This window comes from Lissotriton helveticus, chromosome 7, assembly GCF_964261635.1.
Source record: "Lissotriton helveticus chromosome 7, aLisHel1.1, whole genome shotgun sequence".
NCBI lineage: Eukaryota > Metazoa > Chordata > Amphibia > Caudata > Salamandridae > Lissotriton > Lissotriton helveticus.
The window spans coordinates 1,263,089,608-1,263,116,290 of record NC_136068.1 but is presented as its reverse complement, the minus strand read 5'-3'; the positions used below and the strand labels follow the sequence as shown (position 1 = coordinate 1,263,116,290).

At 44.9% G+C, this 26,683-nt stretch overlaps 1 protein-coding gene across 1 annotated transcript in view; it reads left to right on the top strand.

Annotated features, from left to right (window-relative positions):
- Positions 1–26,683, top strand: part of ACSF2 (acyl-CoA synthetase family member 2) — a 795,127-nt gene that overhangs the window by 745,012 nt on the left and 23,432 nt on the right. The window contains exon 14 of the mRNA XM_078654457.1: positions 2,413–2,523. Coding sequence (XP_078510583.1) covers positions 2,413–2,523 — 111 coding nt within the window. The remainder of the gene's footprint in view (positions 1–2,412; positions 2,524–26,683) is intronic.

Sequence of the window (26,683 nt, the reverse complement as noted above, 5' to 3'; positions counted from 1 at the left end):
TTAAAATGTCTTAAAAGTAAGTTAAAACTAATATAGTAATAAATATATTTAATATAAACTTAGAAATAATTATTAAAAAAATATAATTTTAATAAATAATTTATATAATTAAAAAAATTATATCACCAAAAATTACACACACACATATATATATATATATATATGTATATATATATATATATATATATATTTAAACATATTATTAAATAAACATATATAACATTTTAGAAAATGTTTAAAATTTATTGTTACAACTATAGTAAGTTCAACATTAGCAAAAGTGTTGGATAGCGTAGAGGTAAAATTTACTACTCCCACTCCAGTGGGTGCAACAGTAGGGAAAGCGCTGGATAGCGTAGAGGTTAAAATTACTATTCCCACTCCAGGGATGTATGACGTTACAACGCATACTTTTACAACGCCTACCATTACAACAAAACTTTTACAGCGCAAAAACTTTTACAACGCATACATTTACAACGCAAGATTTTACAACGCATATACCTTTACAACGCATACCATTACAACATAAGTATTGGTAAGTATATAATAATTTTTTGAATATAAATTAATAAAAAATATTATAATATAATTTAATATAATTTAATTTTATTAAATAAATGTAATTTAAATGTAATTTTACTTTATTTTTACAAAGTACCCCTGTACCCCAAAAACCCAAAACTGACCCTGAACCCTAAAAATACCCCTTTACCCATAAACTGAAAACTGACCCTGAACCCTAAAAATACCCCTTTACCCGAAAACTGAAAACTGACCCTGAACCCTAAAAATACCCCTTTACCCAAAAACTGAAAACTGACCCTGAACCCTAAAAATACCCCTTTACCTACAAACTGAAAACTGACCCTGAACCCTAAAAATACCCCTTTACCCCAAAAACTGAAAACTGACCCTGAACCCTAAAAATACCCCTTTACCCAAAAACTGAAAACTGACCCTGAACCCTAAAAATACCCCTTTACCTACAAACTGAAAACTGACCCTGAACCCTAAAAATACCCCTTTACCCCAAAAACTGAAAACTGACCCTGAACCCTAAAAATACCCCTTTACCCAAAAACTGAAAACTGACCCTGAACCCTAAAAATACCCCTTTACCCAAAAACTGAAAACTGACCCTGAACCCTAAAAATACCCCTTTACCTACAAACTGAAAACTGACCCTGAACCCTAAAAATACCCCTTTACCCCAAAAACTGAAAACTGACCCTGAACCCTAAAAATACCCCTTTACCCAAAAACTGAAAACTGACCCTGAACCCTAAAAATACCCCTTTACCCAAAAACTGAAAACTGACCCTGAACCCTAAAATTAAAATATTTATCAATTAATCAATTATAATTAATTACCAATTATATTTTAATTAATTACCAATTAATAATTAATTAGCAATTAATTTTTAAAAAATATCAATAAATAAATTAACATATTTAATTAATTATAATTAAATTACTTCCCACCCTATTCCCCTATAAACCCACAACCCGCTACAGAAAATAAATTACTAAAATTAAAATATTTATCAATTAATCAATTATAATTAATTACCAATTATATTTTAATTAATTACCAATTAATAATTAATTAACAATTAATTCTAAATTATTATCAATAAATAAATTAACATATTTAATTAATTATAATTAAATTACTTCCCACCCTATTCCCCTATAAACCCACAACCCGCTACAGAAAATAAATTACTAAAATTAAAATATTTATCAATTAATCAATTATAATTAATTACCAATTATATTTTAATTAATTACCAATTAATAATTAATTAACAATTAATTCTAAATATATATCAATAAATAAATTAACATATTTAATTAATTAGAATTAAATTACTTCCCACCCTATTCCCCTATAAACCCACAACCCGCTACAGACTTATATTACACAAAAAATAAAAATTATTATTAACTTACCTTAAATTCGATATTTTTGTTGTCTATATTATGTCTAGTCGATATTATGTCCATTCTATATTTTTGATTCGATATTATGTCCATTCTATTCGATATTAATTTTCTCTAGTCGATATTTTTGTTGTCTATATTATGTCTAGTCGATATTATGTCCATTCTATATTTTTTACTCGATATTCTGTCCAGTCGAAATAATTGACTCGATATTATGACTGTACACCGGTATGCTGTATTTATTTGTATAGTGCAAGCCAGGCGTCACTGGTGTCAGAGTACTGTACACAAATGTAGGTACAAAACAGGCAGACATTACAGACATCAAAGGAGCTGCTTGTAGATGTAATGTTGATGGAAGGACAACCTGCATTTGTGCTGATGTATATTTGAAAGAAATAATTATTTGTGGATGGAGTTGTCTGTGAAGTCCTTGACTGACAACTGTCTCTTCCTCCCAAGGTGGTTGGCATAGACGATGAGCGGATGGGAGAAGAGGTCTGTGCCTGTTTAAGGCTGAAAGGCGGCCAGGAGTGCACTGCTGAGGAAGTCAAGGCTTTCTGCAAAGACAATGTAAGCATTTGAACTTCTCCAGCATCCCATATACAGCTAAATCTTTTCTTGAAAAGCCACGTAAGAAAATAGTTGCTTTCCTGTAACTACACTCCTCCGGCATTGGTATCTTTCATAGAGTTGCATGCTTGAATTATTCCCTGCATCCTCAGTAATCATTCAGCAAATCAGATTGGCATCTTTTGTGAAATGCAGTTGTGGATTTTGAAAATCTGAATGTACTCACAAGCATCCTAGAGGTAGTTAAAGAAAAGCTATAATACATCATTCGTAGTAGTATCCTGAATTTGCCTGCTGCAATTTGGATTTTTGCATCAGTATCCGGGCTTGGTTCATCCATCACAAGCCTCTTTCTTGTGAGGGAAACACTTTCCAACTATCCAAAATAAATCTGTGCTCCTAGAAACAACATCTCAGTTGCAGGGATAAAAACTGATGTCACCATGTCCAATGTCAGTCTGATTTGTTGGGTACCTAGATGTGCGGGTTGCCAAATAATGGAAGACTTGCACCCCAAGATGGCATGCATGTGCTGCTACAGGTGATATGCCTGTTTTGTAAAGACTCATGGACTTGTGTAGAGGCCCAATGCAAGGGTATTGAACTGATAATTCTTTTTTTTGAAAAAATATGTTATTATGTTTTTGAACAAAACAGAACAAAACCAAGGCTAGGTCAGACACATAGGATACAGGACATGCATATAAATCATCATTATCATCACATAATTACACTCTGAGCAATGTACTTGCATGTACAACAAGCATTGGCATAGCCAATAGGTCTCGCCTTTGGGACCTTATAACTGTTTAGCCATGCAGCACACTATCCTGGACCATGTGCTGCTATGGATTAACTACAATTACTACATACTGGGCCATGCAGTGTGATTCAAGAATACATGTTTGGCTCAGCTGCACGCTTCTTCTTCCTGGGTGGCATTTGGAAATTAAAAGCAACGATGGGAGGGTGGGAGAGAACTGAAAGCAACACTGGGAGGAAGAGAGGAATTAAAAGCAACGGATTAAAAACGATGGGACAGTGGGAAGTTTTGAAAACATGGCTACCAAAACTAAAAAAAGGGGGAAGATTTTAAGTAGTAAGTACAAATCGAGAAGCGTTTAATGAGAATATATTTTAATAGGGAAATGGAAAAGTAATAAAACATTTTAGTGTTCTTTTTCTCTACAGGTGTGAATACCCATAGTATTTTTTCTCCAATAAATCGCAAAACCTAAGGTGTAACCCTAAGTGTTACCACTTTCCAAACGTTTAAATAACCATAATCCTAGCCAACGAACGAACCCATAACACCATGTTTCGTACTTCCCTTTATCATGTACTCTATATCCCTCATTCTTTTACCCTAATCTTAGACGTGTTTTTCCTCCAAACTGCTCACACTATCTTTCTTAGTTATTTGCAAATAATTATCTGTGTGCGTGCACATGTTCAGCTGCCACCTCTGTGCACATGTTCAGCTGCCACCACTGATTTAGTGAGAGTTATTCTACTGGAGTGGCATAGTGCCTTCTCATGCCCGTGTTTACATACTGTCACCAGCCTGACCCTGAAGCAGGCAGATTTTCCACTTGGCCTGTCAAACACACTGGGGCTCCATTTCAAACGGCCATGTGTGCATCTAATTGGTTTAAAACTGATTAGCCGAATAACTTGATTGTTTCCTAATCAGTATGTAATCTTCATCAAGAAGGCCCCTTCTACTTACAGTTAGCTGCGAAAAACACAGTCTGGGGGATGCTTCAGTCATCTAAGCACGGTATGAACCTCCAGCTTTTATTCAACGCTATGGCTTCTTGAAAATAATAAACAAGCATTGGCATAGCTAATTGGTCTCGCTTTTGGGACCTTATAAGTATTTAGTTATGCAGCACAATGTCCTTGGTGCGAAAGGCAATTGATACCACGCATCAGCTCAACATCCTATAATTCTGGGCGAATCACTTAATCTCCCTGTGCCTACCAAAAATGAATGTGTACTCATGTAACGCGCTCCAATACCTTCGGGTAGAGTTTGCGCTATATAAAACTGCAACAACAAAAAAATACCTTATGTTAGGAAACACCCTGGGTTACCAATTAAATAAATCACCACGTGAAAAGGGACACTATACAGGGGGCAACAGTGAACATGGGCAGCAGTGCAAAAAGGGCACATTTGTTTCCATTTCTTCGAATTATATATGAATAGTCGATTTTTCTCCAATTTTGGATACTGTACTTAGGGCAGCAATAATGATCACCAAGTAACAAACTAGAGTGATCAAATACACAACCGAAAGCAGCTCAGCAGGCAATGTGTCACGACAAAAGCAGAGAAACATCAAAAGGAGGCGCCTAAAAAGCTGACTAAACTTTCTCAAGCAAAGCATAGTTTGATTACCTTCAAGTGCTAAACAATGATCCCCAGACCTATTAACAAGGTAAAAGAGTATATAATGAGATCTCCACCTAAAACGCTCAACAGGGCCCGCGCTTTACCCACCTCGACTTGGAGGGGCTCCCGGGCACAAACCATGCAGGCGGGCCTCTATTCTACTCGAAGGGTCTAGAGAATTCCAGGCCCGGAGGAGCGCAACTCATGTGAAAAAGCAGTTGTCAGAGCGAGGCCAGCACCCGCGTGGGAAGAAAACACAACAAACAACTCAACAGAGAAAACAACGACTATCAGAGAGGGGCTGTGTTAGTGCTTGAGCGAAGTACACTAAACACCGAGTCCCTGCGTCTGCATGAGGCACCGTCAAAGGGTGGCTAGCGCTTCGAGGAGACTTGTGAGTGCACACATTTACTGCCTGCCATGGGAATGCACAGCCATTGTCACACAGCTTTCTTCATGGAAAGTCTTGCATACACTGTGGATTTGCACAAAATGTCCCCAAAAGTTGCCATCTTTTTATTTAATTTTGAGGCAGCTTTATCAAGACCTGGGTGTCCCCTTTAATTCAATACAACATTTTGTGGCGGTTTAAGAACAGAACGTTTGACATTAAGTTCAACGCCAAACTGCTTTCAGAATTACAAATTTGCAGAGGATAAGTAAATGCAAAAAAATCTGAGATTCTCTGCAACAAGAGTTTTTTTTTTTTAGGGGCATGTGGATGTAGTAGACTTTTGCTCATGAAAAAAACGCAATCTGCGCAGTTTCTTTTGACGTTTGTTGGGTCATAATAAAGGTATTCTAACAACTGTGACCTTCCCACCTGCCCTTACTTTAGTAACAGCCGAAGAAGGGTCTCTTTATTCTGGCCCGCTGCCTGCACTGCCTCTCGGGTTACCACCTTAAAGCAGGGTGATCAAGGTGGGCTTTGTGGTGTTGAGTGACATCATTATTTTAATATAAAATCCTACGCGTCGTTAAAATATCTTTTACATTCTGCACTCTGAAGAGCGAGCACAGGGCTCAGGGACTGAAACTGCAGTGTATTTGTTAGGTCGGTGAGGTTGTAACATTAGGAGATGGAGTGCGCTGGTTAGATAAAACAAGCATAGACCACGCGACGCGCGAAGCTTGTACTAAGAGAAGCTGACAAGGAGGTGGGGAAGGGCAGAGCGAGGCGCTTGGGAGAGCGCTGTGCTTTATGAGCCATGACGGCGAGATGGAGGAAAGACAGATGGCGGCTGCGCGCGTGCACGCGCTCGTGAACGCAAGCTTGAGGCCAAGAAAAGCCTCAGGTGGCACTTTTAAAAGCCACTTACTAAACGTCTCTCGAAGAGACAGCGCATTGGCTGTCTCAGGCGAGACCTAAAAATGAATATATGTTTGCATGAATGTGTCTGGATTGTCCAGGAGTCCTTCAGTTTGCCTCTGGATGCCGTGCAGCCAAGAACACCTAAACAATGTTTGTAAGATGCACTGGGCTGCGCAGTTATTCAGTTGGAATGATGGCGTTGCAGGCATACATCTGGTGTGCGTCTGTAAAACGCTGTACTGCGCAATGACAACTCGCTTTGTGAAGCGCTACATGATAAATATAAGAAAATAAATTGATAATACAGTAGGTCTTCGCTTCGGATCCACAACTCTGGCCCAAGGGTATGCACCTAAGCTTATAAATTAAATACGTTTGTTTTTTTCGTATTTTTTTAGTCAGTAATGCTCGAGTTCCCTTATTTCACGCTTAACATCGTAGGCTATGTTGGGGTGAAGAGCATTTTTTTTCTTTGTTCACTAAGGAAAGACGGGCGTCTGGGCGGGGGTCCACCATCTTTATGTCGCACGCCAACAGCTGCTGCACCTTCAAATTGGTGATGTTTGTATCGAAGGCTCTAGGTACCGCGCTCCTGTCCCATGCTCTTTTTGTAGGACAGCGCCGCACCATTGTACGGTCTGCTAAAAGGAGGACACGAAAAACGAAGCCTTCAGAATCTTTTATGTATTTAATGGATACAACATATATTTCATGAAATATCGCTCTCTTTTGCCCTTTGTGTTGATAACATTTTTTATTTAACTGTACATCTATTTATCTCTACTTTATACGTGCCCAATTTTCCAAACCCAACATGTCCTATGTGTGTCCATCCTTTGACAAGTACGGACAAAGGCCGTACAGCCTCTGATCACAATGGCGCGAAATCATTCCTTTCTGCTGTGTCCCTCATCTCATGGCGTGTTTCCCTCCTCTGTTTTGAATGCAGACAACAACAAAAGCACATGTTTCTGCCTACCATGTTAAATGAGAACAACCAGATTTTTTTTAATGAGCACCCCACTGTCCATGCCCCCCCAGCTACCCAGTCACTACACAGCCTTGGCTGGCCCTCATTGTTGACAATGGATGGTGGATATGTTCGGAGGCTTCTCTGTAGGCAGAAAGATCATATTTCAAATATTCCGCTTGCACGTATTCTGTTTCTGCTGCCAAACAGACTTGGGAGGCAGACAAAGGGTGACAGTTTGCCTCTGCGCCCGTTTCTTTATATGCACGTCCAGGCGCATTTTAATATATACATTTTAGGGATAACGCCTACAAGAACTTGATAATTAGCATCTACGCGAGTCAGGCAACGAGAGATGGTTCATTGTGCTCGGTAACCATAGTGAAGCCACATATGGTCATTACACTGGACGAATACAGCAAATGATTAACACGTTTTCAACCAAAGCAGGCAACGGGATTTAAGGATTTAGGGCCATTTGATTGACATAATCAACTCCCACCTCCGACCTGCACCATAAAATGCCAATGTTTGCACCAACTGTAGAAAAATTGATAGACATGACAGAGAAATTGTGGCAAGGGGTACGAGAGACAAATTCGGGATCAGGCGTGGTGCTAGTGCAAAAAAACAGATCGGAGAAACGACTCAATGGGTCAGCTGGAAAGACGGGAATGGGGGGAAGGTGAGAGAGGTGGGCAGGTGACAGCCCTGAATCTGGTGGACCATACCCTTACTGTACGCCATCCAACATCCCACCCTGCATCCCCCCTTCTTGTACAAGGCCTGGACAGTGCTATGAAAGCACCCCGATGCCTCCGGGTCTGTTGTTAGGACTGTTGCATTTCATAAATAAACAGCGCAATCAAGCACAGCAGGTGAACTAAATTACCGAGCAGGCAGATTAGATTGCACACAAAAGCAGAGAGCAAACAGTACACGGGTACATCAACGTGAGAACGTGAGGTTTCCTGCCGCCTTCCTTGACACATTTAGTGGACTCAAAAATAAGAACTGTAACGTAATGATGGAAGCAAAAGAAAACAAGCATGCGAGTGGCGCGCGCGCACGCCCCACAGCGACCTCTCTGTTTTCAATTATCGCGCCTGTGCACAATAATTCAAAACAGATGTCGGCCGTGCGGGTAACCGCAAGCAATAGCCGGTGAGCGGAGCAAAGACGGGACATGCACCCGCCTTTGCCCAATTGCGTGCTGTCTTTCTTGGAAAGACCCTGGCAAAGCCCAATAGCCTGTGCGGGGAAAAAAAAACACACGAGCGTGTGGTGAGCTTGGTGAGCTTTCTAAAGTACCTTACTAAAAGTCTCGCAAGCAGCGCATGAGCACGGCTCTAGGCTCGACCTAAAAAGGTGGAGTGCAGAATGATCTTTCCTGTAGACCTAAATGCAATGTAGGCTCACTGGAGTGCAATTTGTTGTGTCCATGGGCTGGGTGTGCAGGGTTTTTTGTAAATCCACTGATGCTCTGCCCAGTCTTTCCAAATCTTAAATCCAAGGTCGGGCCCCATCCCTTTTCCACTCCCTTGCAACGTCCAGCTTGACCACAAGCAATCCCATCCACAGCAGGGCCTTTTGATATCTTGACCTTATAAATCTGACCATTGACCATTAAACCTTAGATATTTTCTATGACAAACAAGGAATATATATCCTCTAGGTGTATGAGTGCAAAATGATCCCCTCCATTCTTGGATTAAAGTATATCCAACGTCCTCACCATCTTGAAGCCTTCATTCTTGATGAATTTTGTGGATCGCTCTTATTCTAAAATAGTTCCCCATTTCCTGATTGTTTTTTTTCTTGAAAAGGAAGATTCTTGAATACAACCCTCGATTTCGCAGGGCCTTCGCAACTAACTGTGCTGCATTGTTGTAGAGGAAATGTAAGATTTCTCCATGCAAAGCTTCTAGGTCAAGATTGTTTCCTTTCTTTAAGGGTTGAGGACATGGCCTTGAAAGAAAATCTATTGGAAGGGGATACCAGAATATGAAGTGGTGTTGGCCAGGTCAGGAGACACACCAGTATCTTTCCCCCAACAGTATAGATGTCCAAAGGGGCAGCAAGCCAAGGAGTTAAGTTTGACAAGCTTAATCTTAGCCTTAGCTATTAGAGGCTCTCTGCTCTTTCCATTGTTGTTTACTGGATGATTTATGGTGCTTTCCTTACTGTGAGTAATGTTCTCCATTATGCCCATAGTAACATTATTTTTAATTGGATTAGACTATTAATAATACCATCTTTTTGGCCATAGTATTCCGTTCATTGGTAATTTTGAAAAGCGCCCAAAGAAACGTTGTGTCAGTATTGACCTTGATGACTTGTAAGGCGTTCACTGCACATTTAAGAAAGAGGTGCTCCCCATCAGGGGGCATTACTAGGGCCTTAGATTGCACCTCAGATCTAAGCGATGTGCTGCAAAGCTAATAGACATGCTTCTGTTGACAACTGGCAAAAGGCACTTTTGGAGACATTTAATAAGGTATCAATAAGAGCGGACGGTTCAGATTCTCATTCCTTCAAGATAACCTTTTCCTGAGACTGGGAGTCATCTGGCAATCTGTCCATGAGAACAGAGTTGTAGTGCCTTAGTTCTCTAATATAGTATTATACAATGGTTCAGGCATTAGCAATCTTTGTCAGTGTTGCTGCAAATACTTTAACATGCTTGCCTATGGTGTCCACTTGGTGCCCTTTCCTGTCTGGGAATACTGTGCATGGATCTGTAGTGTTGAGTGAATGATGTTGCACCGCAGTTGAGCTGTCTGAATAATTCATAATTTGATTATAGAAACTGGCAGCAGTTGTATCAGGTAGCTTATACTTTTTCTCTACTGGAGCTCCAAATGTTGAGATTGTGGCTGGATTCCTCGTATAAGTTAGACTTTCTTCCTAACAGTAGTCTACGATATGAATAGATCTGATGGATTTCTTAGCTTTATCTTTAAAATATAAATCACAATTGTCTTTACTTTCATCCTTAATCTCAAGTGGAGAATTGTGAGGAACTGAATCGTGATGAGTTATTTCTTAAGGGGTATATGCAGCCCACATACGCATATGGTCATCCAGAAAGGACATGTTGCTATCACCCTGATCATCATCAGTACTCTTTTCCTTACTAATATCACCTTTGGAATCTGGAAAGTAGTCATCTGTGTCTTAAGGATGTTCATACAATGGGCCAACTAGAAATGAACCTTTGCAGAGGAACAATGACTGGGTTATATTGTGTAGAAGACGATGGAAACTGAGGAGTCACAGGTGACAGTACCATTGGCACTGATGGGTGAGGTACCATGGAGCCGTTATCTTTTAAACATACTCTTCAATAAGTCCAAAAGCTCGGCTGGCACTTGGACGTATGGTGGAGCAGATACCATCAATAGGGGGTCTGTAGCTCCATCTATTGCCATGCTGGTATATATAGGTTTCCTCATGCTGAAAGTCATCATCATGAATTAATTGAATGTACATATCCTTATGAGTTTTGAAATGATGTAAGCCCAAACGTCAGGTAAGTTGGAGGGCATTAATTAGCATCCAGCCACAGCGTCTCCCCGGCAGCAACTGCCGAGACCAGAACCTCCATGTGTGTTCCACGCAGGGAACATTCCAATGGAGAATGCAGAGCGCGCACAAGAAAAAACAAACACCAGACAAATCCCAACACACCTCCCTTTCTACACAAAGGAAAACAAAGGAAAAGATGGAAGCAAGCTACAAGGAGGAAAGAGAAACAGAAGCAAAAGGAAAAAACAACAAGGGAAATAACAAATAAAGACAACAATAGCACAGCGATAAGGACAACATTACCCCATCATATAATCATGAAACCTTGCAGGAACAGATCTGGCTCTAGAGGAGGTTGTCCTCAGTGGGTTTGAGGCAGGAACAGCAGAACGCACACAACCCTTCCACCCACACTAGGAGAAGTGGAAGAAACATTAACCCCTAACCGCTTGTTGACACTCTCGATCATGGAACTAGGCACAATAGAAACCGTATTCTTATTCCAAACCTTACCATCATCCAACACCACAACACTATCCTTCACCACAGACACCCTCTTGGGAGAAGAAAACCGCGACTCACCTTTGCGGAGAAAACCAGGTTTCTTTATCCTTACCCAATCACCCCCCTTCACCTTGGATGGAGACACCACAACCGATCTAGTGTCATTCTTTTTCTGGACCAAAGCTCTGACATCAGCTACAGCACCTAAGCATGCATCATCCACAACTTTCCTAGACATCGATTCCTTGTTTAATTTGGAACCAGCAACCCTTCACCGCAACAATGTAAAAGGAGCAACACCAGTCGAAACATGTGGAGTAGTCCTCACAGCCCACAACATATCACCAACCGCTTGACTCCAATGTAAACCATTTACCAAGGCTAGTTGAAGGTGCTTCTTGACTCCACAGTTGAAACACTCAACCGAACTGTTGCTGCGGGGATGATAAAGTGACGTACAAATATGTTTGATCCCAACTTCCTTGAAAATTGCGTACCATTATCGGATACTATTTCCTCAGGAAAACCCTCTCTGGAAAAAATGTCCTGTAAAAACCTAATCACTACAGATGAACTGATAGAGTACACGAACCTCACCTCAGGCCACTTAGTCATATAGTCAACTAACGCCAGAACATACTTAGGAGTGGTACCAATGAGACCATAGGGTCCAGCAATGTCCAAAGCCAACTTGGACCAGGGAATGTTGTTCACTACAATGGGTTCAACAGGCGAAGGATGAGTAACCTGTGATTTGTCGCTAACTATGCATTCACAACAATCGTGAACAAAATGCTCAACATCCCTGTCAACAGACGGCCACCAAAAGTCTTGCCTCACTCTGCGTTTCATGGAACGAATACTGGGATGACCTTCATGAGCTAAACATAGAATTTTACAACAAATAGAAGAAGGAACGACCAATAACCCCCCTCTTCATAATATACCATCCACCAGGGATAACTCATCCTTAACTCTCTTGTAAGGAATAATTTCAGGAGGACAATCCTTATCACACGGCCACACCATGCACAAAAGGTCAATGACCACCTTCATGTCCGCATCCGAAGCAATCCCCTCCAACCACTCACGCTCAGAAAGAGCACAACCTACAGAGTCATTCAAAGAACCAACAGCACAAACCACCACAAAGTCATCGCACTTAAAACTGTCATCATTGTTGGAAAGGGGAAGTCTGGATAAGCAATCAGCGACTAAGTTCTTCGCCCCAGCTACATATTCAAGTTGATACTGAAATTCCTGCAACCTAAACTGCCATTTAGAGATGCGTGGGGTAGCCCCACCACCACCCTTAGTCGTGACTAAGTCAACTAAAGGCTTGTGGTCAGTTCTTAAGATGAATCTGTTTCCCAAGAGAAAATTCTTGAAATGTAAAACACCCCACCACATTGCCAAAGCCTCCTTCTCTATGGTGGAATACATCCCCTCAGCACCCCTCAAAGTTCTGGAGGCAAAAGCAATGGTTTCCTCATGGCCATCACTCCTTCTCTGCATGAGAACAGCCACCAAGCCCACATTACTAGCATCTGTGGAAAGAACACATAAATCATTAATGTTAAACAGTTTCAGTGGGCGAGCACCAACAATTTCTTGCTTGATAACATTGAAATTGCTACTGCAATCATCGTCCCAAACGAACTTAACATTCTTCTTAAGTAAACTACGCATGGCAGCAATCTTGGAGGAAAAGTTTTTGACGAATTTCGAGTAATACTCCACCAAACCAAGGTATGAACGAAGCTGATCCTTGTTCACGGGAATAGGAGCATTCTGAATAGCATCAATGATCTTGACCTTAGGTTCAACACCGTTATGGGAAATGTGGTGGCCCAGATAGTCCACGCCGTCCTGGAGGAATTTGCACTTATCCTCCCTCAGAGTTAGGCCACTGGACCTTAGAATGCTCAGAATCAGTTTGACACATTCATCATGCTCAAATTTGGTTTTGCCATGGACCAAAATGTCATCCTGGAAAAAGACAACACCGGGGATATCCTTAAATAAGTTGTTCATCAGCCTCTGGAAAACAGCCGAGGCTGAAGCCAAACCAAATGGCATGCGGATATAACGATAAGCACCCTCTGGGGTTACAAAAGAAGTGAGGTGTCTAGAATCTGGGCACAGCTCGATCTGGTGGTACGCAGATGAAATGTCGAGAGAAGCAAAAAATCTAGCACCTTCTAGAGTAGCTAACATCTCGTTGATGTTCGGAAGATGTTTGCATTGAGATTGCGCAAGTCAACACACATCCTCAAGCATTTATCAGATTTCCGTGCCAAAACTATGGGGGCAAGCCACTCAGAACCCTCAATTGGCTCGATCACCCCTGCAGCACACAGACGTTCCAACTCTTTCTTAAACTCTGGACGTAAACTCAAAGGCACCTTATGTACCTTGTGGGCAACGGGCTTGGCATTTTCTTTCAAAACTATCCGATGTTGAAAACCCTTGAGTTTACCCAACTCCCGACTAAATACTTCTGGGAACATCAGCGCCCACTTATTGTTCGATACTTTTTTTTTTTTTTTTTTTTTGGGTTATAAACTTTTATTTGCTTTCAGTGCACACACACAGCTCTGCGCCTACAACCCTGAGGCCGGCAGCAATGGAAAGGAACATCAATGCCTATCACATTAGAACCAGATAATCAAGCAGTATATCATCACCCCAAGTTTAGGTAGCCACAGTCCCTCTATACCACTACATTATTAACGTTCCAAAGGTATTGTAGCCTCCCCGCCCCGTCCCCGCTTCCCTCAGGTGGTGCGTTCTCAACGTCACTATGTGGACGGGGGTATGTCAGTGTAGTGTGCCTGTCCGTCAACTAATCCCTGTCTTGTAACCCCTCATACAAACACCCCTCCTAACCCCGCCCCTCCCTCCTTAACTGCCCCAGTGCTTGCCTCTACTTCACACCCATTGCCATAGCGCCTCACCTCCCCGCCCACCCAATGAACACCCCATCCACCGCCCGCCCCCCTCCACAATTCCTTCCCCCGCCTGATCGCCCCGCTCTGCATGCGGACCATTAGTAAGAGTTCTCAAGTGTCGCGTGTCCACTAGCCCCCTCAAAGCCCCTGGAGTCTCATCTATCATCCCACCCAGGCCCTCACGAGTCACTCAATCCAACTGTGTTGTACCCCTAATCCTCAGTGCTCTCTGCCCCTTCCTGCCTCTCCTCCGTCTCCTCCTGTTCCGGCTCCGCGGTATCTTTATTGGCAACATAGGTCAGATACAGATCCCAGAAATTTTTTGGTCTACTGGCAGGGGGCAGGAGCTCGCTATATAGCTGTGACTGGGTGCAACCATACAGCATGTCTCTGGTCCAACCTCCTTTTGTCGGGAGCGGTCCCCGCATCCAGCACCGCGCTACTGCACGTCGGGCCATAATCAGCCCCATATCTGCCAGGCGACGCATCGCCGGGGGGAGACTCCTGGAATATCCCAGCAACGCCAACGCTGGATCAACTGGGAGCTCGGTCTCCAGTATGTGACCCAGCTCCTCAAAAACGTCTGCCCAGAATTTGTTGATGCCCGGGCAGGACCACGCGAGATGCATGAAGTCCGCCACCGGGGCGTGGCAGCGCTCGCATTCCGATGATTGTCGGAATGAGTCGATGCCGAGCATTAAGTGACACTCCTTTAGTGTTGCGGCAGCAGTACTCCCACATTGAATCGCTTATTTCCGCCTGCAGATCTCGCTGCCATGCCGATCGGGCTTTGGAAGGAGTCTGTTTCCCGCCGAGTTGGCCGGCCCTATACAGTCGGGAGATGAGATGGCCGGAGGACGGGGTTTTAATAACGTATGTAAGTTCTGGCAATTCAGGAGGCTCCTGCATGTTCGAGCCCAGCAGGGCTTGTAACGCCGCACGTACCCTGTGAAAGTGGAAACGCTGCAGCAGCGAGGCTGGTGTCTGAGGAGGGACCAACTGGATCCAGGTGATTGCCGTCCCGTCCTTGAACAGATCCCCCAGCTTGAATATGCCTAATTGTTGAAGCGCGCGTATGACCCCCTTCTCTCGCAGTGGCGAGAGCCAGACAGCCCATTCTATCGGGACAAGCGGGGAGTACAGTATTTCGTGTCCATGTCCCCTGGCCAGCGAATGCCAGGCGTGGTTTGTCGCGGTGATGAAGTCCAACGTGCCTATCCGTCGTGGAGCCGGTTCAAACACCGTAGCCGGCGGAGGGAGGGGGTCAGTAAATAGAGTCTCCAGAATCACATGGGGGATATTGCGATCCCCGTGTGTCCAAGTATGCAAATGTGATGCCTGGGCGACCCTATAGTATCTTTCTAGATCCGGGGCCCCTAAACCTCCTTGTTCATACGGGAGCATTAGAACTCACCACTGCACTCGCGGTTGCTTGCCCCCCCATGCCAACCGTGTGAGGACCTGCGTCAGTGTCTTGAAGAAGGCCTTCGAGAGGGTCACCGGAATGTTATTAAACAGGAATAGGAACCGCGGGAGGACAACCATTTTCATCAGTGCGATGCGACCCGACAGGGACAACGGCAATTTGCACCATCTATCCACATCTTCGGACAATCTAGTATATGCCACCCCATAATTTTCCCTCACCAGAATATCCGGATCCGGATGCAATTGTATACCCAAGTATTGAACCGGGTCCTCTGACCACTGTAGCGGATAATCCATCCCAAACTTGCTCGTCACTGGGGTCAGCGGGAATGCCACTGATTTATTCCAGTTCACCTTAAGTCCCGACAGTGCTCCAAACTGTACTACTTCCCTTAGTACCGGGGAAAGGTTGAGCTCCGGGTCTCTGATGTATAAGAGGGTGTCGTCTGCATACGTGGATATGCAGATCTTGTAAGTAGGGAAGCTGATACCCTCATGGCTATGGTATTCTCGCAGAGCACACGCCAGAGGTTCCGCTACTAGTGCATATAGCAATGGGGAGAGGGGGCAGCCCTGTCTGGTGCCTCTGCTTATTGCAAACGCCTCCGTTACTCTGTTACCCAGTCGAATTCTGGCCGATGGTTTATAGTACAATGCTCCTATCATTTGTAAAAAGGGTTCACCCAAGCCCAGCTTCCCCAGCACTCTCGACATGAAGGGCCACTCGACAGAATCGAACGCCTTCTCCATGTCTAAAAATACTGCCAACGCCTTATTCTCTGGCTTCACGTGCTGCATTGTCCCCAGCACCGTACGTATGTTATATGTGAGATTCCTAGCAGGAATGAAGCCGGCCTGTTCTGGAGCAACCAGTTCCGGGGCCAAGAGAGCGAGGCGCGTCGCCAGCACCTTTGCATACAGTTTCGCATCGACATTTATCAATGAGAGGGGTCTGTACGATCCCCGTTCATTCGAGGGCTTCCCTGGTTTGAGGAGAGTGACAATGAGTGCCTCCCGCATGGATGGGGGCATACTACCTTCCAGGCATATGTCGTCAAACAGTGTCGAGAGGAAGGGTATCAACTGATCTTTGAAGGCCTTGTAGAAGCCTACAGTCAGCCCGTCAGCCCCCGGGGCACTTCCAGATCTCATGCTATCTAGCGCGTCCACAATTTCTTCCTTCTGAATAGGCATCATCAGGAATTCTCTCTGTGCGTTAGACAGCTGTGGCATTTTGATAAAGCCTAAATAATCGTCGATCGCCCCCTCCATCCCGGTAGATTTGGATTCGTAAAGAGTGGAGTAGTATTGTCGAAACTCTTCAATTATCTGCTCTTCGTCGGTGAGGACCTCTCCCGCGCTCGATATTAATTCACCAACAATAAGCTGCCGTTGTTCGCTGCGGACCAAATTAGCCAGTAAGGAGCCAGGCCTCTCACCCTCACCATAAGTGCGTGCTGTGGCGTATTTACCCATGTGTTGGACCTCCCTGTCTGCTTCCGAATTATATTCTGACACCAGTTGTTTAATCCGTTCTAGCGCATCCCCCTCAGGGTCAGCCTGCTGTGTCCGCTCAAGCTCTGTCAGCTGTGTTTCTAGATGCTGAAGCCTCTGTCTGATAGATTTAAGGACACTGGAGTGTCTGGCCATCGCCACACCGCGCACATATACCTTAAACGTCTCCCACAATGTTTGAAAGCTTTCCACGGAGCCCACGTTAGTGTCAAAGAAATGTTCAATCTCATCTGCGAGTTCACCCCTGAACACCTCGTCTAGTAAGGAATACGGGGGGAAGCGCCACGTGAAGGGGGGGAGCCTGAGCGTCGGTAGCTCAAGAATCAGGAGGAGAGGAGAATGATCAGACAGCGTTCGTGGCAGAATCCGACAATCCCTCACCCTATTTGATAGGAGCTGTGTTGTGAGCCAATAATCGATTCTTGTGTATATCTCATGATAGGCGGAATAATGCGTGTACCCCCCTCTAGTGTGGTGTCTGCTGCGCCAAACGTCTATTAAATCCAAGCGCACCATTTCAGTCTGTAGCACCGTGGCAGCCGCCGACGGGCTCCTGTGGGGCCCCGCTGATCTATCTAGAGTCGGGTCGAGCACCAGATTGAAATCCCCACCCCAGAGCATTCCAGAACAATCATACATCCTGCACTTCTGGGCTAGCGTTGCGTAAAATTCCGGGGAGTCAAAGTTGGGGCCTTACACATTCACCACCATGAAATCTAGCCCCCTACCCTTGCACCTGCAGAGTACATATCTACCCTTAGTGTCGGTCTCCAAGGTCGTTAACGTGAGTTTGGAGCCAGGATTAACCCAAGTGAGTGTCCCCCTTGAGTGTGTGGTGAAGCCCGACGCTACACTACAATCCACCAAACCTTTGTGAGTGAGCATCTTGCTGGTCAGCGGTAAGTGGGTTTCCTGTAAGAGAGCGAGGTCTATATGATGTCTACGCAAATAGCTAAGGACCTTACGCAGCTTCCTGAAGTCGTTTAAGCCTCTCACATTCCATGTCAGAACTCTCAATTGGGCCGGCTCCGACCTCTTCAATGATGCGAGTTCATCAGTCTCATTCCTATCTGCCAGGATGAGTTGTAAGTAAAGTATGTGATGGACTCAGGCGAACTGTAGGGGCACATTCAAGCAATTGGCTCGGCGAGGCAGCAACAGCAGCATACACAATGGGATTTCTCCGTAAAACTCGGCAAAGCACATTATCAATCAACCATAATAACAACTCGAATACCACAAACCCCAACATTCCCCCCACCACCCACAGCAGACCCGCCCCAATTTGGCCTAGCAGAATCCCATCCCACCCAGCCCTCCCCAGCAACAAGTAAATCATTCCCATGTGCGTAACGCTCAGAGGTAAAGGTAGCCAGCCGGCACGACCCAAACGACCAACTTCCGACTCTGTTGCCCGGCCTCCTTCCCTCCGCCCTGCACCATCAGGAACGTGTAAATGCACCAAACCTCAGGACAATGAGTGTAAGTCCCTCGCAATCCTTGTGTTGGGCCCCTTGCCCTCTCATTGCTATAAACATCCCCTTACCCCGCCCGCACCACACCCGTCCAAGACCTCCCCAGTGCTTGGGACCCGCGAGCACTCCAGTTTTAATCATTCCCTATGTCCAGTCCCCAGCCCCACTTATCTGTCCCTGCTCATCAGTGAGTCTCGCATCCGAGGTAAACTGCCGTGGTCTTGGACACGAAGGATCACTCCCATGAGTTCACTGTGCTCCAGTCAACATAGATTCGGATCACTCTTGCTCTTCAAGGCGGCTCGATTCCGCTTCTTGCCGTTGCTCAGCTTGTCCATCCGTCTTCTCTCGCGTCCACGTCTTCAAAGCTTTCTGTAGGACTGCTGGGTCCGTGAAAATATGCGAGTGGCCTTGTCTGTTCACCCGTAATTTGGCTGGGTATAACATTGCGTAGTCTAGGCCCAGTTCCCTAAGACGTTTCTTGTGCGGGCGAAGTGTTTGCGTGCTTCCTGTACCCTCGCCGTAAAGTCTGGGAATATGGAGATGTTTGAACCCTCAAATTGCAGTTCTCCTTTATCTCTTGCCAGCCTCAGTGCAGTGTCTCTGTCCCTATAATTCAATAGTTTAGCTATAATTGGGCGTGGTGGTAGGCCCGGATTAGGCTTCGGGCCCAGTGTGCGGTGTGCGCGTTCCACAACGAACATAGATGAGAACACTCCGTCACCCAGTAGCGTAGTGAGCAGCCGTTCAATGAACAGTTCCATCCTCCCAGTCTGTGTTGTCTCTGGCAGCCCTGTAATGCGGAGGTTGCAGCGCCTCGACCGCACCTCCAAATCCTCCGTTTTGTCCTGCAGAGTCTTTATGAGGTGGTCCGCCCTCCGCCTCGCCGTGTCCAGGTCCGTTTGTGCCTCCTCCACCTCTGTAAGTCGCCGTTCGGCCATATCATGCCTTTCCGAGTGTTTGTCCAAACGCTCCGCCATGCGGTCCATTCGGTATGACATGGCGTCCATTTTGGACCCTAGCGCCGCTATGTCTGTTTGGATGTTGTGTTCCATAGAGCGGAGCATCGTTTTAATGTCCGAGTTTTCATCTTGGGGAGTCGCTGTGCGTACCTCATCATCTCGCTGCGTCGGAGTACTTTGCACTGGAGCTCGCCTCTGCGAGAAGGGAAGCTTACTTTGGGTTCTGTCGCCTTTTCCCATGGTCAGCAGCGTTTTGTGATGACTTCTTAATCGAGTCCTCTTCGGCGCCAATCCCTGGGCCTGCTAGCCACTCGGTGCCCAATACGCACAGTGTCTGAGTTCGGCGCGCCAACCCCACACTCGGTCCGCTCTGCTAGGCTGCGGTGCTATGAGGCCTGCGTGTGTGTGCGCCCCCAATATGGCGGGCGATCAAGTCCTCGTGGGCAGAGAACGGGTGTATAATGTACTCAGGGCAGCCACCGCTGACAGGGGAGGTACAGGTATGGCCCGTGACGAGTAGGCACTAGAACCGACATCCACTAAATCACTGGCGATCAATGTGCATAAGAGCACCAAAATTGTTGCTCCAAGCGTAGTGCGTGTGTGAGAGAGGGCCGCTGTGTAATATCTCTCTCCGGAGCCGTATCAGGTGCCGCACTCCGCGCCGCAGCGCTGCCGCCGCCTCCTCAGCTCCACACACTTGCCTTGGTGTAATGGCGCAGCCTGAGTCCTCCCCGTTCCGTTGGACTGGCTCACCTCCGCTCTCCTCCCGTCCCAGCTGCTGTGTCCGGGGTCTCCGCTGGCCCTTGATGTCCGCTACCAACTACCGCTTAGTCCGGAGGTGCCGCCGGTCGAGGTGTAATCCGCCGGAGGGGCCGTTATCGCGTTCTGCCGCCGCACGCCACTGTCCGCACCACGGATGCTCTGCGCACCAGAGTCCGCGGTCTGAGGCCCACTACACGCTCTTGGAAGCAAGCCGGCTCCCGTCCCTTTTATCGGTCAGATTCAAATTTTGAGCAGACCCCACAGGTCCGCTTCTGCTCCGATCCCCTCGAGGGTGTCAGGGGGGTACAAAGAGTTAGGTTTGTGCAGGATATTCGCAGGATCGGTGATGATGCCGGCGGAGCCCGGGAACTATGCGGCCATTTTCTTCGCTCGCTAGCTCCGCCCCCCTATTGTTCGATACTTGAGAGACAGTCAGTGCCTTTGGTGCTGCAGACGAGGAAGAGTAAAACTCACCTAATGCACTGCGGGATACTACCATATCAGGATGGTTGGGATCCACAATGATATTTAAAACACCTTGCTCGTCCCACCCCAACAAATTCGCACCCTCCTTGACTACAAATACCACACCAGTGGTATGGTCAGCATGAAAGTTCAATTCGGCTGAACACTTTCCCAGCACTTCCACCTTTTTCCCACCATAAGCAAAAATCTTAATGTTGGAGGGTTCCAAAAGCACACCAGAATTTTTTCTAAAATCCGCATGGTTTAACGAGGTGAACGGAGATCCAGAATCTGCCAAAACTTGCAGACAACCCCATTCACAGTTATAAGGCAAGAAGGGGATTTTCTTTTCCGGAGGCCAGACAAAGAAGATAGTTCAACCACACCAGCCTCATGAGAAGAAGAAGACAACATCAATAATTCATAGCATTCTTCATCAGATTCTCCAGAAATAGTTTTCACCGTTTGAATGTTTTTTTTTTGCAGGATTCGCTTTGCACATCCTAGAGTAATGACCTTCATTCCCACATTTGTAGCAGGTTTGGTTAAGGGCAAAACAAAATTTGTTAGAAACCAAATGCGACCTACTGCCACAACAAAAACATACCAATTCATTTTGCACAGATTTAGCTCTGGATGGAACACCAGTTGTAGCAGGACAAGTAACGTTAGGCGCGGGTACACTAGCTTTGAGTTTAGGAGGAGGTTTGGAGTTCAAAAGTTTCACCTCCGCAGTTGAAGAGGATGCAGATGAAGAGGATGAACTCATTTCTTTAACACAAAATTGAGAATGCTCTATACTTTTGGCCAGAGTAAGAGCAGTCTCCAAGTCAGGATCACCAGAAGCAAGTAGTTTCTCTTGAATCTTTTTGTTAGAGGTTCTCTCGATAAGCTGATCCCGTATGATTTCATCCCTAAACTCCCTATAATTACAGTTAATGGCAAGTATGCGAAGGGCTGCCACAAAGTCATCGATAGATTCACCAGGAGATTGAGCACGTTGAAGAAACTTATGACGCTCAAGCACCACATTCCTTTTGGGAGAAAATCTTTTATCAAGAGTTTTTATCAAAGAGGCATAGTCATCAATCAGAAGAGAATCACCGGTATCGCCACCACTAACAGTAGTGCTGACAACTTCAAGAGTCAAGGTTTTCAAAATGTTTCTACCTTCTGTGCCAAGATTGTAAATTAAAAGAGCTTTTTTCTTTGTAGAGGTAAACGTGTCACCATCGATGGCCTCTAAATATGCTTCAAAAGTGTCTTTCCACTGTTCAAAATACATCATACTGACTCTCATCATCTTCATCAGAGTTTTCTTGCATTAAATCCTGCTCCTGTCTTTCCTTGGTGAATATAGTGAAAAGGAACTCATTATTTAGTAGCCTTGGTGGATAATCCCGTATTATTCAAATCAGTGAAATAAACAATTGTACAGGAATGGCTCACTCTACAAAACTGATGTGCAAGGGTACAGTAAGTATTGTTGAAGGTGTCATACTCATTCTTGTTGAGGAAGTTACAGTTGTCAGATATATCACCAACGGTGGAGTTGATGGTGCAGATGTGATACCTGGTGCCACTGTGATCAACAATGTATATGTCAAAAGTGAGTTGTTGATGAGGATTGCCATCATCAGCATTCGGGTCGCTGTAAATTTCTTGCTCGTAGTCCAAGTGGTCTTGATTATAGTGGATGTGGTCTTTGTCATTGACGCCATATTTCTTGTTGTCAACAGAGTCTTATTCTCTGAACAAAGAAGCTTGTTTGTCAACAACAGTGATGCTGGCAATAAGTCTTTTCTGACAAGACTGTTGATGATGAAGTGTTCTTGATCATCAGTGTGTGGATGAAGGGGATGTTGCTGTTGAAGAAGGGTTGAGAGACCACTCCGAAAGAGCCTTGCATGGTCCATCGCTGGTATTTCGGATCTTGGTTGTGTTAGGAGGCTTGTCATCTTCACCAAAAGTTGGTCCTCAAAGGCACAGCTAAAAGGCACCTTACTGATTGAGAATGACTTGGCAGGAACTTAGGAGGCAGGATCCAATGTTCACTTCTTGCTCTTGGCAGTGGTCTATACGGGAGCACGCTTGACAGATTCAGCACCAGGTGCCTTCGGTGCTATTAACTCCTTAGCTGCGGCCGTTATTTCGGGGCAGTGCTGGGCGTTCCAAAGAGTGGGCGGGGCCGCGTTGCTCCGAACGTTCAGCGGCCCACGGTAGCAGCTATAAGGCTAATAGCTTTCCTTTTCTATTGTAGAATGTCTTGCTTTAGTATAATCTAAATACTCTTTGCTGGCTGCCTAAGAATCACAAGGGCTGAAAAGTCGGTCTCTGGGATCAGCCTACCTAACCACAAAAAAGGAGCTTAGGTTGGCGGAGGATAAACAAAACAGACACAACAATTAGAATTTAGGTCGAAAAAAGCATTTCTGGAGAAGAACAGAGGATTACTATCCAAATATAAGATGATAGCTAGCCCCAGGCATAACCCTCCTCCTTTCGCAGCTGGGATTGTGACCAGCCATGACGGAGTTATTTATTAGATGGGCCGTAGAAAATCTGAGCAGTTGAGCACCGAGACGGAATGGAAGTCTGTTCATCTGATTGGCTGAACTTCAAATTATAAAATAAAGTGGATAGACTACCTATAGTTTTTGGCGGTCTCAGTGTGGTATGATAGTAAGTGAATGCTGCTGTGTTAACATTGTTTGCTAAAAGCTGCCAGTCTGACATCAGGGGATAGTTCAAACATTTGGATCTATGAAAGATCCAGTGCTGAAGAAAACATTTCAAAGTTGCATGCCAGAGTTTGTTTACCTGGCCTGTTTTTGATGTACTTCCAACATTCTGTTCTGTTTCAAGTGTCCGGGAAGGCAAGAAAGAATTTGCCTGGTCAGTTCAGAAGTGCTTTAAAAACGTACATAAACCTAGTGTTGGTGTAGTAGCTTCAGATTTTGATTACTCGTGGAGAAGTCAAAAAATGAAGTAAACATGCTCCATTTATTAATTTGATTTCCTGTTTTATTGCCCTGCGTTTTTGTGTGTTACCTGGTTTGCTGAGAGGCAATTCTTAATGCTCTGTGGATGCTTGGCTTGAGTTTCATTAAGTTTCAACAAGTGTCATTTAGGTGAGTCGGATAAAGCACCTGGATTTTCCACCTAAAATCAGACAATTTTGAAATTAGACACTTTGAGCCATAAAGATAGATATGTCACGTCACTACTGAATTTTCTTGTGAAGAGCGGATCATTAACGTGAGAAAATAAAATGTGAAAAGGTAATCCTGTTTATTGAATTCTAAACTGTCCCGGCTAAAAAGCTTAAAAGATAGGTTTGATGCTGTTTAAGGAATTTCGAGATCCGTTTCCTATTGGTGGCTAACCATTCTTTTTTAACATAATGGCATTGTGAAGTGGTACCTAGTTACTAGAGTTGGTTTTAAATTGCTGCCTTCCATCAGCCAACGTGTTTAATTCTAAGGAGCTTTTGCAAGGTTTTCTTTTTTGTTTTTTTGCAACGGTTACCATATCACTCAAAAGTTCTCTTATGTTCTTTTTAGTGCTGTATGCTGTAACATTTCCCTACATAAATTCAGTGTTTTCATTCCAATTTTTATTTATGTCCCCAAAGGTTGATATTGCTTTATAGAAGCGGGCCTACGTAGGATGCAGCTACGTTGGACATGAGTGCCTTGGTCTAGGCTGGCTAGTTAGAAATGTGCTTGAATCCTAGTTATGTTCACCATACTGTTCTTTTAATAGTTCTCTCTTTGGTCTTTATAAATTTAATTAGTAGAAACAGTAGCATGCTTGGGCTTTTTTCGTTACTGATGACCAGAGCTTATTTGTTTGCTGTTTTCTAATGCCTCTCTGCTTTGGTAGCTCATGTTCAGAACCAAAATATGACAAGCACCGAATCCCCGGCGGGAGCGCGATTAGGAGGTTGGTGTGGCTCGTGGAGCAAGGAGGACATCAGCAACATGATGTCTCATCGCCGAGGGCAATGGTGACAGGACTCGCTCCAACACTAGGCGGGTTTCCACATGACGGAACTAGGCGCATTTTTGAACTAGATTAACCCTTGGACTTCTAGTAGTGTAGATAGTTTCCACCATTTTTGGTCCTGAAGAATTGCAGAGTATCAGTTTGATCTCCCAAGCATGAAACATGTCGACCATATAGTAGAGTAGGTGACTGCTTTAGCGGACCCTTGGGCCGCATCAAGCCTTTGTTTGTTTTTAACCCAGGTGGGTTACCACTTCATTAAAGGTTTTTGTGGACTATCCAACCTGTTTTAAACATCACTTGAGCACGTCTACCTAACTCACCCCTACTCCCTAGGGCCCTCACCCCCACTACACCATACGGCAGGAATAAAAGATCCCCGGCAAAGAGCCCCTTTATGGGTGTCTGTTGGGTGTTGCACCGCCGACCCAACGAGGGGCAAAGGCCATATGATGAAGCATGACACCTAGCTTGCTGGGTGTATGAGCCCTTTAAATTCCGAAAAGGAGTATTTCCCTCTGGTGTGCCTTCACTCATCTTTAATGTCAACTGTCTTAACAATATAATTTTTACTCTGGGTAACTGTGCATTTTCTTCTTGTTGGATAAAGCTTTAATGGTATGCAGCATCTATATGATCTATGCGGTGCGCACCTAGCTACGTTCTATGCCACTCCTCTCTACACCACTCTACGACATGCCACTTCACTCTGACGCCCCACTGCACTCTACTAGAAGCCACTCTACAGCACTCCACTCCACTGTACGCCATACCACTCCACTGTACATTATACCACTCCACTGTACGGCATGCCACTCCACTGTACGATACGCCTCACCACTCTACAACTGGGTACTTCATTGTACTACATGGCACTCCAATCTATGCCACTCCACTCTAAGACACACTGACACCCAGATCTAGGATACGCCACTCCAGTCTACAACATGCCACTCCACTCATGCCATTCCACTCTACTGTACAACACGCCACTCTACAACATGCCACTCCACTATATACCACTCTATAACACGCCACTCCACTGCACTGGATGACACACCCCTCCACTCTATATTACGCCCTAGACTCTAACATGACACTCTACTCTGACACTACACTGTACGACACTCTCCTCTACTCGACGACACTCCACTCGACAACACTTCACTCGATGACACTCTACTTTGCTCTCAGCCACTCTACTCAACGCATTTCAGTAGATGCCCTTCACTGTGCAACACATCACTCTATTCTACAACACATCCCTCAATGGCACTCACTTTACTACACTCTACACTATGAGGCTCGATGACTCTCCACTCTGTGACACTCTAATTCACTCTGTACGACTCTGTGACACTCTACTTGACGCACTTCAGTTGATGCCACTCCACTGTACAACACGCCACTCTATGAAACGCCATTTCACTCTGACATGCCACTCCACTCTATCCTACTCCATTCTGAGCACCTCCACTCTAAGACACTCTACAACACATCACTCTATGAAACGCAACTCCACTGTACTCTACGATATGCCACTTCACTCTACGCCACTCCATTCTAACTTAAGACACTCTGAGACATCACTTCACTGTACGCCACTCCACGTCACTCAATTCTGACCCATGACACTCCATGATACACTCCCCTCCCCTCTATGCCACTTAACTCTACACCTCCCTACAACCCTCTACGACACTCTGCCCAACTCCCTCTATGCAACTTTACTTCACTCTACTCTGACACACTACTCTATCTCACTCTATGCGACTCCACTCTACGCCACTGCATTCTACGTCACTCTGTGCCACTTCACTGTATCACACTCTGCTCCACTATACATCACTCCACTCTGCTCCACTCTATTACACTCTAC